This window comes from Plectropomus leopardus, chromosome 15 (genome assembly GCF_026936395.1).
Source record: "Plectropomus leopardus strain MGB_pleo_1.0 chromosome 15, ASM2693639v1, whole genome shotgun sequence".
NCBI classification, from domain to species: domain Eukaryota; kingdom Metazoa; phylum Chordata; class Actinopteri; order Perciformes; family Serranidae; genus Plectropomus; species Plectropomus leopardus.
The window spans coordinates 25918897-25935713 of NC_142190.1; the positions used below are offsets into that span (position 1 = coordinate 25918897).

Genomic DNA, 16817 nt, shown 5'->3' on the forward strand with positions numbered 1-16817 from the left:
TTTGTGGAGTTTGTCTGACAAAATTTTAAAAAATTATGTTTTCTGCGCTAACGGAGTAACAAAACTGCAGTTTTGAGACCAATATTTTCTATGTTGCTCCACTAACAAGCTCCACTGATTGTCATGAAATTGAGTGTGTTATGGTTGGACTTCAGGGCTGGAATGATGGCCGATAGGGAACACATAAAAATAAAGCAGGAATTTAGGACTGATATATTTAGCAGCAGTAAAACTTACATCATAAACAGAGTCCTTCCCGGGGGAGGAGTGAGTTGCTGAATCCGTGGGGGAGTGAGACGGCTGCACCACATCTGGCAAGTTAGTGTATCCATTATGGCTCCGCTTCTCTGGGGTCTTTCAGGTAAAGACAAACACACACCCACACAACTGCGTATTACATAATGTCAATGACAGACTTGGATCTAGGCTACTCTGCTGCACCACAGTATGACCTGTAAGGTCTGCACATCACAGTAAACATAAGACGTGAGGTAACAGTCGTGACCAAACGAGCTGTAAAAGGGCAAGCTCATGTTCTCAACACAGGGACAGTTTTCCTGTTTCCTGTTTTTTTCCTGTCACTGATTTGCCAGTTTTTACATGCAGTTTTTTTTTTTTTTAAAAAGGCTCTCCAGAATTACTTTCTTCTCTCTGTCACCATCGTCTCAGTGACTCTTAATCGTTATCAGTGGGTGACATACATGGAGGACTGCCCACTGTTCTAATGTGATGCAGTAAAATTCCTGCACTGTCAGGGAGGCTGCTTTGATTTGCTTTAAAACACAAAGCACATTTACTGTATGTGTGAAAGTAATAAAAATGCCTCCTCTTTGTATGTATTCAGGGTTTCCGCCAGTATATTGCAAGTTGGACGGTCTGTCTGGCCTAAGTTGACCCCCCGCCCGGCTGAAGTATCAGGGAATTTTTTTAAAATGTAGTTTAAGATATTTTTTAACCTACAGTAGCCTAGAGAGTAGAGAAAAATACCCTGCTGATGTTCAAATAAACGGCAATTAAAATGAAACTGTGCACACACAGCACCGCCAACCTCTGGCCTCATAACAGCTGAAGCTAATGGGGAATTCAACCCAAGTCAATGAGGTAAGCTTACTAGAATTAATGTTAATGTTACAGTTAATGTTTACAAGGCAGCAGCCGATTGAGCTGACGATAACATTAAACATTATGTTTACTATGAGGAGTCAAACTCTAAAACTGAAATCATGTTACTAACTTAACCAATTACAAACCTACTAACTACTTTTCATCCCCTATAGGACATAAGGCTGCAATGAGATCTCTCCATAACATTTTGTCCTTGACAGCATGCAGCATCTCTCTGCAGGAGCATCTTTTATGGTAGAAATACCGAGAAGCACTTCTAGCTTTTTTTGTGGGCCTTATGCAAAATCATATTTTGCACCCCTATTTCAATCACTCATAAACAGACCAAATCTGCATTATATTACAAATGCATGTGATACCAAATGTTACTTTTACCCATAAAGAAAGCATTTTAATTTAACTTGGCTGGATTGTTTACATGAGAAACAAAATTAAGGCCCCTGTCAAAAAAAGACAATTGTTTCCTGGACCGTGCCGGGTCACTGCTCCTAACGATATTTGCCACCTGGCCGAACAGCTTGTGCAGTTTGTAATGTTTGTCATTTAATTTTTAATGCCAGATAATTTAATAACTACATAGATTTCCCTGATATTCAGTAATGTCATTTTGACTTGGCACAAGTATTTGAGGCTCATTGCATATTCACCACACAAAACTATTGCACATCAGTGAAGTTGACACTTCCCACATTAGACTCATCATGAGCCACCTGTGAAATGTATGCTGTCTGTCACTGAATCATATTGCTTTCTCTCCAAAAAATATCTAGGAATTATGCCAACCGAACACAGGGTAGCTTGAGAAATACACCAAATTAAAAACAATATTCCGTTGTAACTTCACTGACACGCCCACAGTCAGTGATTCTGTGTAAATGTGTAGCACAGGGTTGCAAGAAGTTCTCCCGGTTAATGTTGAGCTGATCCTGTGAGCTCCCCAGCAGCAGCAGCACTCATTTTCTTAAAATTCTGAGGCTGTGGCTACACATTATGGTCATTATGGCATGTTTGCCTACTCCATTTTAAATTATTCCTGAGCGCTTTTTGAACATTGGTGACAAGTGCTGAATCAACAAATGAGCTCCTCGATGAAACCTGTTGGTCATCGTCAATGTTTGAGGCATATTAATATTTCCTGCTGTCAAAACTTCATAAAGGGTGCATGAAAATGGCTCCACATAATCTCTGTTTAGTCAGTTATGTGTGTAAATGAAAAAACAGCACTAAACCACAAAATAGACCCAGTGTCCCCGTCCTGCTGCTTGGCACTATTCATTGATGGTTATTGCGTTGATTTTCCATCAATTCACAATGCATTTTGAGCATTGAGCATTTTGAGCATTGAGCACGTACACAGATGACTCACCCGCTGCACCAGCATGGTCTGATCCCCATAGCCTCCAGCCTGCTCTGCCTCTCCCCCCTCGCCCTCATCTTCATGAACCACCATGGTGTTGACTGAATCAGTGTCTGCGTCCCTGTGACTGAAATCAACAGAGGAACACAAGTCGAGGATGACATAAGACCCGAATTTGATAATGGAAGAGTGAACAGAGAAGAGGGAAGTAATGAAAACTTTATTTAAAGTAAATTTGACACAAAAGCAAAACAATGATTTTCTCTGTGAATTGTTAGTATTTGTGAGTGTTTGTGCTACCGATCTGTGGGGCTTTCTTCCTCCTCTGCTCCCTCGCCACTTTCGCTCTCCTCACTGCTCTCGCTGCTCTCCGAAGAGGAGGAGTAATCATTGGCCTTGACTGGAGGCCTTGGCTGCTCCTCGGCACGCTCCTTGGCAAAGAGGCCATGATCCTGCACACACATACAACATTTACTTAAAAATGTATTCAAAAGTGTTTTAGAAATAATCTCAGCTATTCAAGAAAGCAGCAAATAACAACAACTATATATATATATAAGCAATGCTGATATTATAGACAATCCAAAACAACTGAATGTGAGGGTTCGACAGGAGGATGGGCCAAGAAACAATCCAAATATAAGTCCATAGAGCTGCCAATACTCTCAGAATCGAGACACCTGGTGACATTTTGGGATGATTTTGTTGCATGAATACGACGCCTGTGTTGAGTGTAAAATGTCCACATAGACACAGAAAAAAAATGCAAACACATTAAAAAGGCCTTTAAGTAAAGAGTCAAATATCGCTCACATACAAAACATGATTTTTTTTGATAGATGAAAACAGTGTAGAGCATTCATGCAATTCATTGCTAACATGCTAACATGTACCACAGTTGATGGACGCAGTCGCAAACTCATGCATAAACACTGTGCATTGCGTAACACGAAGATACTAACCTCCCCTATAGCTCTCTTGTAACTCTGCACAATTGAGGTCAAGTCAACAAACAAACAGGGATTTGAGTAGAAGAGAAACATGAAGGGAAACAGCAACAGTGTGCAGCACATTCAGTGTAAAGGAAAGGAAATGTGTGGAGGAAACCTTGAGCTCGTAAAATATGTCAGTTTACACAACAGGCGTGTTTGAGATCAAACTGAGCACTTGTACAGTAAGTTAGTATTGTATTACAAAGTAGAGAGCACTATGTGTTGCATGCACCTCTACAGTAATGTTAAAGCTAGTATCATGAGTAGGGAATACTGGAGAGGCAGCCAATATAAAGTCTGTTTGGAAGAACCACTTACAGCAGGACGTCCAGGGCGGGAGGAGGTGCGAGACTCCCCTGGCTTATGACGACTATCATGGGAGATAATGGGTGAATCCATTTTTGAGGAACCTGCAAAAACAATGTCGTAGGGTGGAGTTAAAATTCTAAAATCAGACCCGCTGCAAAGATAGTCTGCAGGGAAAAAGCATTGGGGAGGCAGGGACTCACTGATGATGCGATGCCTCTCTAGAGAGCCAGTCTGGGGCAGATTGGATATGATGCTCATGCTGTCTGATCTCTCCCAGCGATCGTTGCGGCTCAGATCTGGATTGCTGCCATGAGGATACATTGAGGATACAAATTAGTTATTTGAAGTCTATCTACAGCCACTTAGTGGGCACTAATTTAGGAAATGTCTGATAAATAATTTGGTTGTCTTCAGTACCTGGCTCGTACTGGATGTCTTATGCCAGAGGTCAGGTTGGTGTTGAGAGCTGTGGCAATAGACGCTGTCCTCTGGGGAATCTGAGGAGAGCAACATTATAGTCTTACATTACAGTTATCACACATTTTTACCGATCAATTTTCAAAACTTTTTTTTATAATATTTCAATGCATTTCAGTGACCTTGCATGTTAGCTTCAGCCACCTGTGTGTAAATGTGTGTATAGATGGGTAAATATGACATGCAGAATAAAAGCTCTTGTGAGTGATCAAAAATTAGAAAGGTGCTAACGATGGCAATTCCATTTCCAATGTTAAACAGCCACAACAACGAATAATCTAAATTTTTCCAAAACACTGTTAATTCCGACCATTTCCAGGCTAAAGTTTTTCTAATTTATAACTTTTCCAGGAATTCCATGACCATGGGAACCCTGCATTTACCTGTATTTAAAAAAAAGAGAGAATGACCACAAATTATGTTTAGTTTAAAATAAACATCAGTAATTTCCTAAAGGTTTGGCCTGTTGTCAGGTAAACCAAGCAAAAAGATGCGCTGAAAATTTAAATCACATACACTACCTTTAAAAAAGGTATTCACAGATTTACTGGGATGCATTCATGCGCGTCCAGAGTGGGAATTAAAACACTATCAAATGCAGGTCAAAGATGCACCAGAGGTTTTATAATTCTCTAAACTATGACCTTTCAATGTCAGTCTGCTAACTGTATTCTAGACAAAGTTACCATGTGAGTCTTGTTGAAAAGAAATGCAAACTTTAGTTATATTTTGGGTTTTAGCACCTGCTGCTGAGTCAAACCAGCCACTACATCTCACCTTGGGTGGGAGTTCCACATCTGGCAGGCGGATCCAGGGGCCGCGGTCCTCTCTGATTTGGTGTACCTGTGGTGCCGGGGTTTCAGAAGTGGGGTCTGAGTTTTGACGCACCAACTCTCTTGAGTGGATTGGCCGGGGTGTGGGGGTAAGGGAGGGATCCTGGGTGGGGAATGCGGACATGGTCTTAGTGGGCTGGTCACAGAGAGACTGGGAACGAGGGACAGGGGCAGCATAAGGCTTCAGTGGAACCAAGTGAGCCATCTGGAACTGCAGAGGACAGGAGGAGCAGCAGCAGCGCACCAGGAGGGAGGAGCAGCCGAGCAGAAGGAAGAGTGCACGGGACAGTCGGAGGAGCAGGCCGAGATGGAGAAAAATGCAAGATTGTGTTTGTATCCCAAGAAGTGTCCCAAGGAGATTTTTAAAATGTAGGAACAAAGTAACCACAGATGTGTGGAGAAGGAAAGGAGGGAAAAGAAGAAAAAGAAGGACTAAATAAGGTAGCACAGACAATGAAGGGTAAAAGCAGCTAAAGAGTTAAGGGCAGAAAGGGATAAGCAGCTCTATCTTGCTTTGGTTTTCTAAGAGGTTTTAATCCACTGAATTTTAATCACCCACCTTTCCTTGCCCCCCTTGGGGTTCAACAGGCCTCTGCATTGGTGGGGTCTGAGCAGACTGGACCACTCCTGATTGGCTGATTGAGTCAGAGCGCGACTGGATGGCAGTGTCAGAGACAGTGGTGCAGATTTTGGGTGAGCCCTGTCTGTTGAGCTTACTTCGCTCCTCCACCTGAAACGGGCATGACAGTGAAAGGAGCATGTTCTTTGCGTAAGTCTAACAGTGATTTGACTGTGGGGTGTAATGCTTCAAATGCAGGTGACATCACTACCTCACGAGCCCAAGTGGGTTTGTTGTTGGGCTCCAGGTTTTTGTTATAGTGGTAAAGCTGAGGCTTCTTTTCTTGCTGCTGTTGTTGCAGAGACACCAGGTAGGCATGCTCCTGCTGCAGCTGCCTCTGCAGTCGCTCTGACTGACGCTGCTCCTCCAGCTGCTTGCGCTTATACTCCTGAGTGAGGAAAAACACACACTGCAGTCAAGCCAGTGCTTGCATCAGACTGGACACAGCAGACAAGTCGGTCAAGCCAGTCAGAACTGATCTCACGCATCTGCAAACAGGTTTGTACATTTAGCTGATCAAAACTGATTTCAACGACTGATGTCACAAATATTTAGGGCAGACTTTATCATTTCAGTGTGCACTCCTATTTTAGTACAGCAGTCAATTACCCACCCACATCAAAAGAATATTGATCATGTCTTTAGCTAAACATTTTTTTGAGCTGTTTAGTAAACAGACAAGTGTTGAAGTGAGTCAGTTGACTTACTGGTTTTTCATTGTGTCTCCTTGCCTTTTGGTGGCCATAAAGAAAAGGAGTTCATATGAAAAGAAACCGAAAAAATGGAAAAAACTTTCAACCATGAGCCAATCAAAGTCACATTATATTTCCATTCTCAAGCAGGAAAATTCTCACATTAAAGTTACATTTAATAAACAATCTTAGGTACACAGAATCAAAATTAACTTTCTAGTTGAGTTAACTTAAAAATCACTATGGGCCACAAAAAACAAAGCAGTAAATTTACGAATCAATCCTCATTATGATGCTCGCATACGGCCCACATGTTCTGAGCTGTGAGTGAAAACATGAGACTGTGGATACAAACCGCTGTGGTGTCCCTCCACAGTGAGAAACCCAGTCTGGCACCTGGTGAGAATGTCTCAACCAGGTGCTTCCCTGTGTGGGAGGAGACTTTTGAGTAGGCCGAGGACACAATGGAAGGATTACAGTATATCTCTCACAGGGCCCTTTGGTTAAGCCCCTGTGGATAAGGACATCTAGACTTCTCTCCCTACCCTGCTGCCACCCTGACACAGATATGCAGCTTCTATCTGTACAAAATGGATATATATAAATGCATTTTAGTCAGAACAACTGTTGCAAAGACAACTGGATTGCCTAGCAAATAATCACACTAATATCTGGTTTTAAATTATAATAGCAAAACACTAACTTTTACGCATTTACGCACAGCAAAAAACAAAGGTTGTATAGATGAATGGCAGAAAAATGGTAGAGGACATGCACTGTTCTCTTTAACTCAACAACAAATGAAGCAATAGATTTTGCCTGAATATAGATTTTGAATGCCTTTAATTCAGCAATGACCCGTGGTTGACTTCACTGTTTCTGCAGCAGCCCATCAAAGCCATCCAGCAGTTCCTCTATATTTGTGCCTTCTGTCTGATTTTATTAGATTTTTAGAGGTGATTTAGTCCGACTTGATTCACATTTTGCCTGTTACTATCCTTATTACATCTAATAAAGGAAAGACAGGAAGGCCATTACTCTGGTTTTGTGCTATATAAATAGAATTCAGCTGATAAAAACGGAAACAAGCCAGATATTATTGTAAGGACACCAAATATAACTAGCTGCAGAAAATGTTATGCTTGCACTGTCACAATTAATTAAAATAACAGGAAAGGAATGCAGTTCATTACGTGTGTGCGTATATCATATGGTCCTGCAACACCAACTGTAGCCACTGCTGCCCTTAAGCACAGCGCTAAGGCCTAAAATCTCCATCAGAGTCCCTGTCTTGTGACTGATGCTTTCCTCTAGTTCAAATAAAGACATGCATATATGCAGGGATTAGGGCTGGGCAATATATATCGATATAACAGTATATTGATATCGTGATATTAGACTAGATATCATCTTAGATTTGGATATCTTTATATCTGAAGTATTGACTTTTGCTGGTTTTATGGGCTGCTCCCGGACATGTCAGTCATCACACAGGCAGTCACCTGGCTGGTCACACTAAAAGCACATTTTCCTGCATGGGTCAGCTTCCGCTCTTTTCTAATCACTAATGTAGAGCTCTGTCTCCATCACAACTGACAAATATGTAGATTAAGCATGAATCTACATGAATTAGATCATTTATATCATATATACTATATCATTTGTATCAATTAGATTTTTTTTCTTCTTCTCAGATCCACTTGACATGATGTCAAAACTATCACTGCAGATTGCAAGCCGGCACAGAAAGCAAAGCGCCACTGTGGGTCCAGTGTAAACAGCCTGATTGTTTAACATGGACTCAGAAAGGTAGTGGTCAGTGCTCCACAGAAAATCAGCGCGCTTAGTGGCACTCCCAAGCCCAGTGTGAACCCGGCGGCACAGTAAAGTGATGTAATTTTCAGAACTTACCAGACTGTTCTAGTTGTACTATTATTTTCCTTTACCCACTTAGTCATCATATCAGCATTACTCATAATTATTTATAAATATTCCATTGTGTAAAGCACCAATAGTCAACCCAATACTGATACTGAGGTATTTGGTCAAAAATACAGAGATGCTTGATTTTCCCTAACAGGCATTATGTGTATGTGAAACCCAGTAGGAATATGTGGAAACTCATCCCAAGTGCCTCATGCACACAGGAGTGAGGATCGGGTTCTTTGTTCTCCAAAAAACAGGAACAAGGAGCTAACACTATTGCTGAATCCAAATTACAACAACTCCTACTGTATGCTCCACGGGAGCTTGCTAAAAACAAAGATGTCAGGAGTGCGGCAATTCAGCATGAGCAGCAAGATACACTAATCAACTGAAATCTGCCCAAAACTGCCCTCAAAAATCTAGGTCAGTGCAAGGCTTTCCAAGACATGCAGTATTGTGGGAGCTAGAACCTTACCCCTCAACATGTAGCATTTCCTCTGCTACATCTAGAATATAAAACTTCTTATTTTGTTACAAATACAAGTAGTGCTATCAGAAACTAAGCATTCAGCCACCTTTTACTCCATCTAAAAGACTTCTAAGCCAAACACAAGCAGACACTGCAGTGTTTGTTTTGACACCACAACACTGTTTTTCCTTATCAGGATGGAGGGTTTTTCTTTCTGCAAAGATGATAAAACCTGTGGACAATGTGCGATTTGTGGTTTTGTGCTATATAAATAGAATTCAGTTGATAAAAATGGAAACAAGCTGATATTGTTTTGAGGACACCACATTTTTTTCGGCACTGATCAGTAATTCTCATTTACTGATGAGGTACTATAACAGAGGAGACAAGGTTACCCCTGCATTCACAACAAAACATGACAAAGGAGTAATGAGGACTAGTTACCATGAGCAGTGCTTGCTCCTGAAGCAACTGCTGCTGAAGGATTTCTAACTGCCGCTGCTCTTCTTCTAATTTATGCCTGATAAACTCCTGAGGAGAGGTGAGGAGGCAGGAGTGACAGGTGTTAAGGTGGGAAAGAGAAATGAAAGTTTAGGAGGGGAGGGGGAGAAGACAGAGGCACAAAACACTTATGTAACATTTCAGTAAACAACAGACACCATGTGTTGTAGGGATAAAAATCAACAGTTCTAACACTGAATTTTGGTGGCAAAACACGCAAGACGCTAAGTTGCAAAAGACAAATAGAAAGTTAGCATTTAAACATGACATCACTAGTTTGAGATTGTGATAAATGATTAGATTAAAGGATTATTGAAAGATTTAGCAGTACACTGTGATTGTTCTAAGGTACCATACTAACGTAAAAATCAGTATCTGGCACTACGAGGTGATGATGCTATGATGCCAGACTCTTGTGTTACTGAGGGTAGACTGGAAACAGAGCACAAGAGACGCAGAGAGCTCACCCACAGAAAACTCATCTCTGAATAAATACACTAATTTAGACCCTTGCTGCTATGGCAACCTACTCGTGGAATTTCACCACCAGAGCAACTTGCACAGTGTTGCTGCTGGACACGCCCACACCGCACGCTCATTGGCTGCGTGCAGCCCCTCAGCTCTTGTGGTTGGTTACCTGCTCCCTCTCAGCCAACCTTCTATCTTCCTCCCGTCTCATATCGTCGAGTCTCCGATGGGGACCTTTTTCTTGCTGCCTCACCATCTCTCGCTCTTTCCTCTGTTGCTGGGAGAGAAGGGTGACAGGAAAAAGAGAAATGAGCACAGAGGCTATGTTTGCACAGGGGAATTTATAATGGCCAGCCTGCTCTTAAGAAAACCCTTCTTTGTTTTTTGTGCTGGAAAAAAAAAAAGAAATAAAGGCGGTGGGAATGCAGGGCAGAGAACAGAGGCTGTGAGTCATTCTCACAAACACACACATACCTAATGCATCCTAATCATCATCAGAGTGCTTTGATTCTAACTCACACTGACCACAGTTATTCACTTTTGGCAGGAAATAGTCTTTATCTGCTTTTGTTAAAGTTACATTGAAACTACACGGTTTGTTCTTTGTGGTGAAACAACACGAAGCTCTTGTCCACTCAATTGTTGTTGGCACTTTGCAGTTGAACAGGGGGAGCCAGAAAAGATAGAGGAGGAGGTGGTGGTATATTAGAGGAGTTCTGTCTCACTGCAGTAAAATACTTAAGCAATACTGCACAATCATTTCAATAACAATAGCAATATCAGTGTAATAAAGTGTGGCCTCATTCAAATCCCACATAACTCCTTAAACATTTCACAGCTGCTGGCACTTTGTCAGCTCCCCAATGAGATGAGTTATGTAGGTATGTCTTTCAAAAATCTTCAGCTACATAAAAAAAAACAACTTTAATTAAATAATGTCTAAAAGCACGTCTTAAAAGCAGCATTGTGTAAGATTTAGGGAGATTTAGTGGTGTCTAGCATTGAGGATTGAGACTCATCTGAAACTTCTCCAGATTTGAATTCCTTCAGTGTTTTTTGTCAAAGTGTTTTTTGCCGGACGCCAAATTATCCGCAGAGGTCTCTTCCTCCACAAAACAAACAGACCAGGTTATTAAAACCCCTAAAAACACTGAAAAGAGCAGTTTCACATAACAGACTAGTGTTTCCTCTACACTGTTTAACCAGTCAAAGGCAAGTAGCTCACCCGGTGCCTTTTATGTGTGCTCATGTTTCTCTGATAACTTAATTTGTGCTTAATTTATTTTGAACCAAGACGTTCAAGAGGTTTTAACAGTAAGCTGAATTATCCGCAGAGGTCTCCTCCTCTCTAAAACAAATGGACCAGGTGGTTTAAACTGGTAAAAACACTGATGTTTTTAACATAAGACTGCTCTATTTGGTGTTTTTCTGATGATTCTCATCACACAGGGGCTTCTAGCTATGGTGGCAGGAAACAGAATGACCCTATCTGGAGCCAGTGTTTGTAGAAACAGGGCAGTGCAACATGGCGATGTCTGTAGACAAGGATCCACTCCCTATGTGGATATAAAGGGTTCATTCTACTGTAACAAACACACAACAGTTCTTATTTTCAGATTATTATACACTAAAGAAAACATACTATCTTATATTCCATCTCTGCCAATAAATCCTGAACCCTTAACATTAAATCACAGCATAAACAAAAAATCTTTAATATTTTTGATCTTGAATTCTGCATCAATATTTGCTCCCAGGTACATGTTTGGAAAAATGTGCCCTGTGATTTTGATGTCATTTGTTATTGACAAAGTTTTCTGTAGTTGTTCGAAGCATGTAGTGACATGATGCATAACATGACCATGATAATCTGACTCAGCCAGCCAATCAATAACCTAATTTTTTAACAATGGCTTCATGCTGTAAGGCAGAGCTTTCCATAAGGCTTATTTCCAGACAATTTTTCACTGCACTTTGTCAACTCAATACCAGATACAACCTTAAAGGAACTTCGGTTGCCTTCTAGGCAAAGAAGATGACATGAAACATTCAGATGATGTGAAATATTGTCAACAAGTGTAAATCAAAATTTGTGCCAACTGCTGCAATATCAAACCAATACTTGTACTGTGCAAGCATTTTAATCACCAGAGTCAGTGGGAATTAGTATTAGGACATATGGAGTTGTGCAAATAGTTTTAACAGCATTTTCAAACTAGTACAAATTGACATTTAGAGTAAAAGATTGCTTTGGGTAGAAACTTTGTGGGTGAAGGTAATAAAATAAATACAGGATAAGATGATTATATGTCACAAGTGATCTAGATTTGGTATTGCCAACATTATCATTATCAAATGTTGCTGAATGGACTGTTAAACTGTGATGGTTGAAGCCTGAATCTTGAGCCACTTATACAGCTTAGTCGTTTCCATTTTTAATAAAGGTCAAACTACCTTTTCATGCATTTTACAAACTTCATACTTGCAAATGTCTCACTCTAGGCTTTAAAATAGTCTCCTCTGGGGCGAATGTTTGCAGAATTAATAATTCATACTTGTGCTGCAAGGAGCTGGACTTTACCTCACTTCATATAATCTCACTCTATTCACCACTGTTGAAGTGTTAGAAAGGAATGAAAAGTTTAGCTAAGCTTTTATTCAGTATTTGAAACTAGTTTTTTTTGTCACAGAGGCTTTGAGATGTAGGGAATAAAGATCAGTTAAGTGTATCTGTGTTTTTTACATGTAGTGCAAAGGCTTCATTCAAATGAAATCTAAGCTATTTAAGCATTGTCACTCTTATATGTTGTTCAATTTTATTACCTCTGTTTGTTCATATATTCAGTATATTTCATCACAAAAGGTTAGTAGGCCTATAATAGAGGGCAGCTCCTAACTGCACTTTTGACCACAGCAAGAAATAGCAAACCAAATACATAACAAAGGGCAACAGGGAGCAGTTAGGTCGCTAAAGGACAAGGACAAGACCAGAACTACTACAGACAAGGACCTGGTATTTTTGCCGCTTGGTACAGTTTTGCTTTGAATTAAAAATGTTCTGCCTGTTGCATAATGTATTAGTATCATGAGCCCCTGGCAAAACGAGCAGGATTACAATAATTACAAAATCAAGGTCAACGGCAGAAATAACATGAAAGATACCAGTTTTCTATCCCTGACGAAGTCAGATATGTTTGTATTTTAATGTATTAGAATAAATTTAATTCAGCATCAGATGAGAAAAACGGCAGATTATGACAAGAAGCTTCAAGTAAGTTGTGTAAATGTGGGATTAGTATTGTACTGTATTTTGAATTTCATCATTCCCTGAAGTAGGGCGATGATTTATGCACGGGTGCTATTTCACTTCAAAGACAAATTGCTGATACTCGACCTACATAGTACTATGTCACAATAACACACCTACTTATTAAAAATTGAGTGTGGAAAATGCACTAATTCACACTTAGGGAACTTTCTAATCCTTCTTGCTTTTCATCACAAGTGTTGAGTTGATGTAGCCTTTTATTTTGCAGATGCCACAACTCAAATCTCAGCATGAGGTGCAATATTTCAGTTTTGATTAAATATTTGCCAAAGGCCTTTAAACAAACTTTCATGTAAGAGTTTGTCATATTCCAAATTCTACATTTCAACAGAAATATTTTAATTTTTTTTTTTTGTAAATGCATATCAGTTCCATATATTGGTTACTGACCTCACTCAGCCCTGAAAAACCAGTATCGGTCAACCCCTACTAATTACCCCATTGTGTCCTTTGATTGATCCGTACAAAAAAAGATGTGTAAAAATGTCATGTCCTTGTGTTATGGAGAGATAGGTAACATTTGTGCTTTGTCCCTTTTCCTCATTCATGTTTTGTTTTGTATATGCAATGACTGCAAGATGTCTGTAAAAAAGAAAAGATGGTTTCTTGTAATCTCATGTGGGATGGGCCAAGGGAATGACCAGGAAATAAATAATAATGAATGAAGGAATGGTTGGCAGGAGATAGCTACTTAACTTTGAAGAGAGTCAGGCTAGCTGTTTCTACTTTCAGTCTTTATGCTGAGGTGTGATTATTGTCTCCTGACTCATATTTAGCATACAGATGTGTATCATTCCCCTCACCCATCCCTTGTAAAGAGGGTTTAAAAGCGTATTTCTCATAATGTCAAACTATTCCTTTAGAAAGGAGAAAGTCTCAGTCTGATGATTACCTCTTCAAGTCGGCGACGCTGTTCCTTCTGCTCTTCAATGCGTTTCTGTCGGTCATGCAACAGTTGCCTCTTGTGTTCCTCAGGGTCCCTGCGCTGAGCAGCCAGTTGGGCCTGCTGCCTCTTGTGAGCCTCCGAGCGCTCTTTGTTCTCCTGCTGCAGACGCTGGAAGTCCCGCCTCAAGGTGGACTCACCGGGCACATTGAGGATTGAACTGATGACAAAAATTGAAGATATCAGGGAGAGAATTTGGGGGATAATTGTCACACAGAGAAGATAAGTCAAGTTGGGCAGAGAAACGGCAGTTACCTTGACTCTCTGTCATCTCCACGGTTTTCATCCTCTTCATCACTACCGCTGTATTCATACTCTGTTTCTTCTGTGAGAAAAATTAGCATAAAGAGAAGTGAAATATTACATGAGAAAATATATGGCATACGAACCCACAGTATAATTCAGTTGATCACCGTCCATGAAGAGAAATGTACCCTGAGATACACACATTTAGGCCCTCTCCATCTCATGTTCTTACCTTTCTCTCCCCTTTTCTTGCGTGTTCGGTCAATATGGTCTTTGAGCTGAATTCGGACCTGGCGCTCAGTGGGCTGGTCCCTGATGAAGGAGTGCTTGAGAAGCTGCTCTGTGGATGGTCGGCTGGTATACGTCTTCACGAGACAGCCCTCTATAAAGTCAATAAATTTCTTGGACCTGAGAGGACGGGGGAGGTTAGAGAACGGTGAACCAGTGAGGGAAAGTGGGAGGGCAGGGAAGCATGGAAGAGTTGGCTGCTGGGCTGTTATTGCCCAGAAGAGAGATTTAAGTGGGACCAGGTCTGTCTTTAGCCCTTCTAACATGTCTAGCTTTTTCAGTGTGGGAATCATGTGTGCCATGTCGGCTCTGATAGTGGCTGATGGCTGCGCAGCTTTCTTCAGTCACGAGATGATGCAAATGATGAGTGGGTAGAGCTCCAGAGAATAGGTCCCCTCAACTTTTTGACTGTGCTTAAGAATATTGTTCTTTATTTTAAAATGTATTTATGTGGAGTTTCTAGGTGGACTGCACAGCGGTTCCTGCACTATGGTGCAAGAGTTTAAGTCCTAAAGTCCATGACTGAAGAAATTAGACCACTTTCTGTTTCAAATTAAAAGCCTTCTAATTTTTCATACACATTTTGATTATAAACTAGAGTTTGTCTTAATGTTCTTTGTTTTTTGAATCATGGAGAAGTTTTTGGGGTATTTTAGAAATACAAAATCAATCCAATCTACGGTATCTTTTTTTTAAAATACCTTTTACAAAATATTCAAAAGTAACTGTAATACATTATTTAAAACCACAAGTAACAGATATGCTGCTTGTCTCTAAACACCGTTTTGTATGGAGGCTCCCACACAAAGTTAAGGTAATGTCATCATGTTCCTGAAAATCTCAGGTTGACTTATAAGAAAATAAGTAGCCCAAAAAATAAGTCCAAGATCATTTAAGACAGTCAAGACTATCAGCTTTTCCCTGTTCCAAACTATCATTATTTTACAGGCCTTTCAAAATCAGATATCGGTCCTTCTATTATGCACTGCCCCATTTCACTCTGCAACATCTTTAGAGAACTTACTAATCCACAGGAGACCTTCAAACTGAATGAAGAATACGTAAACAATCTCAGAAACTACTTTACAACCAGCTGTTACTTTCCTCTAAAACAATTCCTCCGAAACAAAAACAGAAATCGGAGCACAACATGATCATTGTAAAATGCAATTCAATGCACTTCAATAACCATGCAATGAATACTAGCTGTATGAGGACAATAATGCTCAAACACAGTAACCAAGAGTTGCTGACTTCATAAAATTGTTTGCATCTCTTACACTTAAGTGTTTTTGTATTTGCATAACTGCTTATTTTGAGCCTTGAGCAGAGTCAATATTGACTGACAGCTTCTTGATGATTGGAATTATAAAAACGTTGTGAAAAAAACATGCAGTGAGCCCATAAAATCTAAGTGGGTCCATTAACAAGCAGCAGGAAGAGTAATAGGAGCACAAAAAACAAAACAGGGTAGGAGGAAGAATATGGAATATTAGTGTAATTGCCTTCAGCTTCTTGTCTTGCTCATATTTGCCTCAATACTGTAACAAAGTGATGACCTCTCACACTTTGAAGCCTGAGTGAAGGACAGCTATCCCCAAATGTCCTTATCAATCGAGGAACAAATGCACCCAAACTAACCTGGAACATAACATCTGTTTTGGGAAATCACAGAAATTTTCTGTAGTTTTGCATCACTTCTTGTGCAAGCAGCATTCTTTCCATTCAGCGGTATTCTCATTAAGTGTGTTTATATGCACTTAAACAGGTTATTGTTGCTCTGCAGTAACCTGTTTTCTCAAACGTGAAGTAAACAGAGCAACCACATTACTGCAGTGCAAGTAAATGTGCTCTCCTGCCATGACCTGATTTTTTTCCCCACTTTGGTATATCACCTTTACTTTTCAGTGTATGTCCAGGATGTGATTTATATAAATACGCAGCAGGATGGTTGCAAACTCACCATTTTTTGGATTTCAGTTTCGGAGGGGGATTCCTGGGAATCAGGAAGAGGGCTCTCATCGGGTGCATGTCACACAAAGCTACAGAAATAAAGGAGATGTAGAGAGTTGTCAGGTGTTATTAAATCCTCCTACCCGTGCTGAATGCTACGGTAAAACGAAGGAGAAAGGAACATCAGAATAAATTTTATGTGAGACAAAATATCATACACTCCCACACCTGGTAGTTTGTAAATAATACAAGCCACCATTACACATATTCTTTGTGTCCTCAAACATGGTT

General features: G+C 40.3%; 1 protein-coding gene across 6 annotated transcripts in view; it reads right to left on the reverse strand.

Moving 5' to 3' along the window:
• Nucleotides 1–16817, reverse strand: part of mink1 (misshapen-like kinase 1) — a 40505-nt gene that overhangs the window by 11995 nt on the left and 11693 nt on the right. Inside the window, exons 8-24 of one of the 6 annotated variants that reach the window (XM_088088034.1) lie at nucleotides 16537–16615; nucleotides 14518–14693; nucleotides 14295–14364; nucleotides 13989–14199; nucleotides 9938–10045; nucleotides 9244–9330; nucleotides 6420–6443; nucleotides 5924–6100; nucleotides 5653–5823; nucleotides 5038–5103; nucleotides 4201–4280; nucleotides 3984–4087; nucleotides 3793–3884; nucleotides 3445–3468; nucleotides 2783–2934; nucleotides 2492–2609; nucleotides 238–354 (exon numbers count right to left, since the gene is read on the reverse strand). In XM_088088034.1, coding sequence (XP_087944160.1) covers nucleotides 238–354; nucleotides 2492–2609; nucleotides 2783–2934; nucleotides 3445–3468; nucleotides 3793–3884; nucleotides 3984–4087; nucleotides 4201–4280; nucleotides 5038–5103; nucleotides 5653–5823; nucleotides 5924–6100; nucleotides 6420–6443; nucleotides 9244–9330; nucleotides 9938–10045; nucleotides 13989–14199; nucleotides 14295–14364; nucleotides 14518–14693; nucleotides 16537–16615 — 1856 coding nt within the window. Of the gene's footprint in view, nucleotides 1–237; nucleotides 355–2491; nucleotides 2610–2782; nucleotides 2935–3444; nucleotides 3469–3792; nucleotides 3885–3983; nucleotides 4088–4200; nucleotides 4281–5037; nucleotides 5305–5652; nucleotides 5824–5923; nucleotides 6101–6419; nucleotides 6444–9243; nucleotides 9331–9937; nucleotides 10046–13988; nucleotides 14200–14294; nucleotides 14365–14517; nucleotides 14694–16536; nucleotides 16616–16817 lie in introns of all 6 variants that reach the window. The other 5 variants (XM_042498770.2, XM_042498769.2, XM_042498766.2 and 2 more) reach the window with 5 other exon arrangements.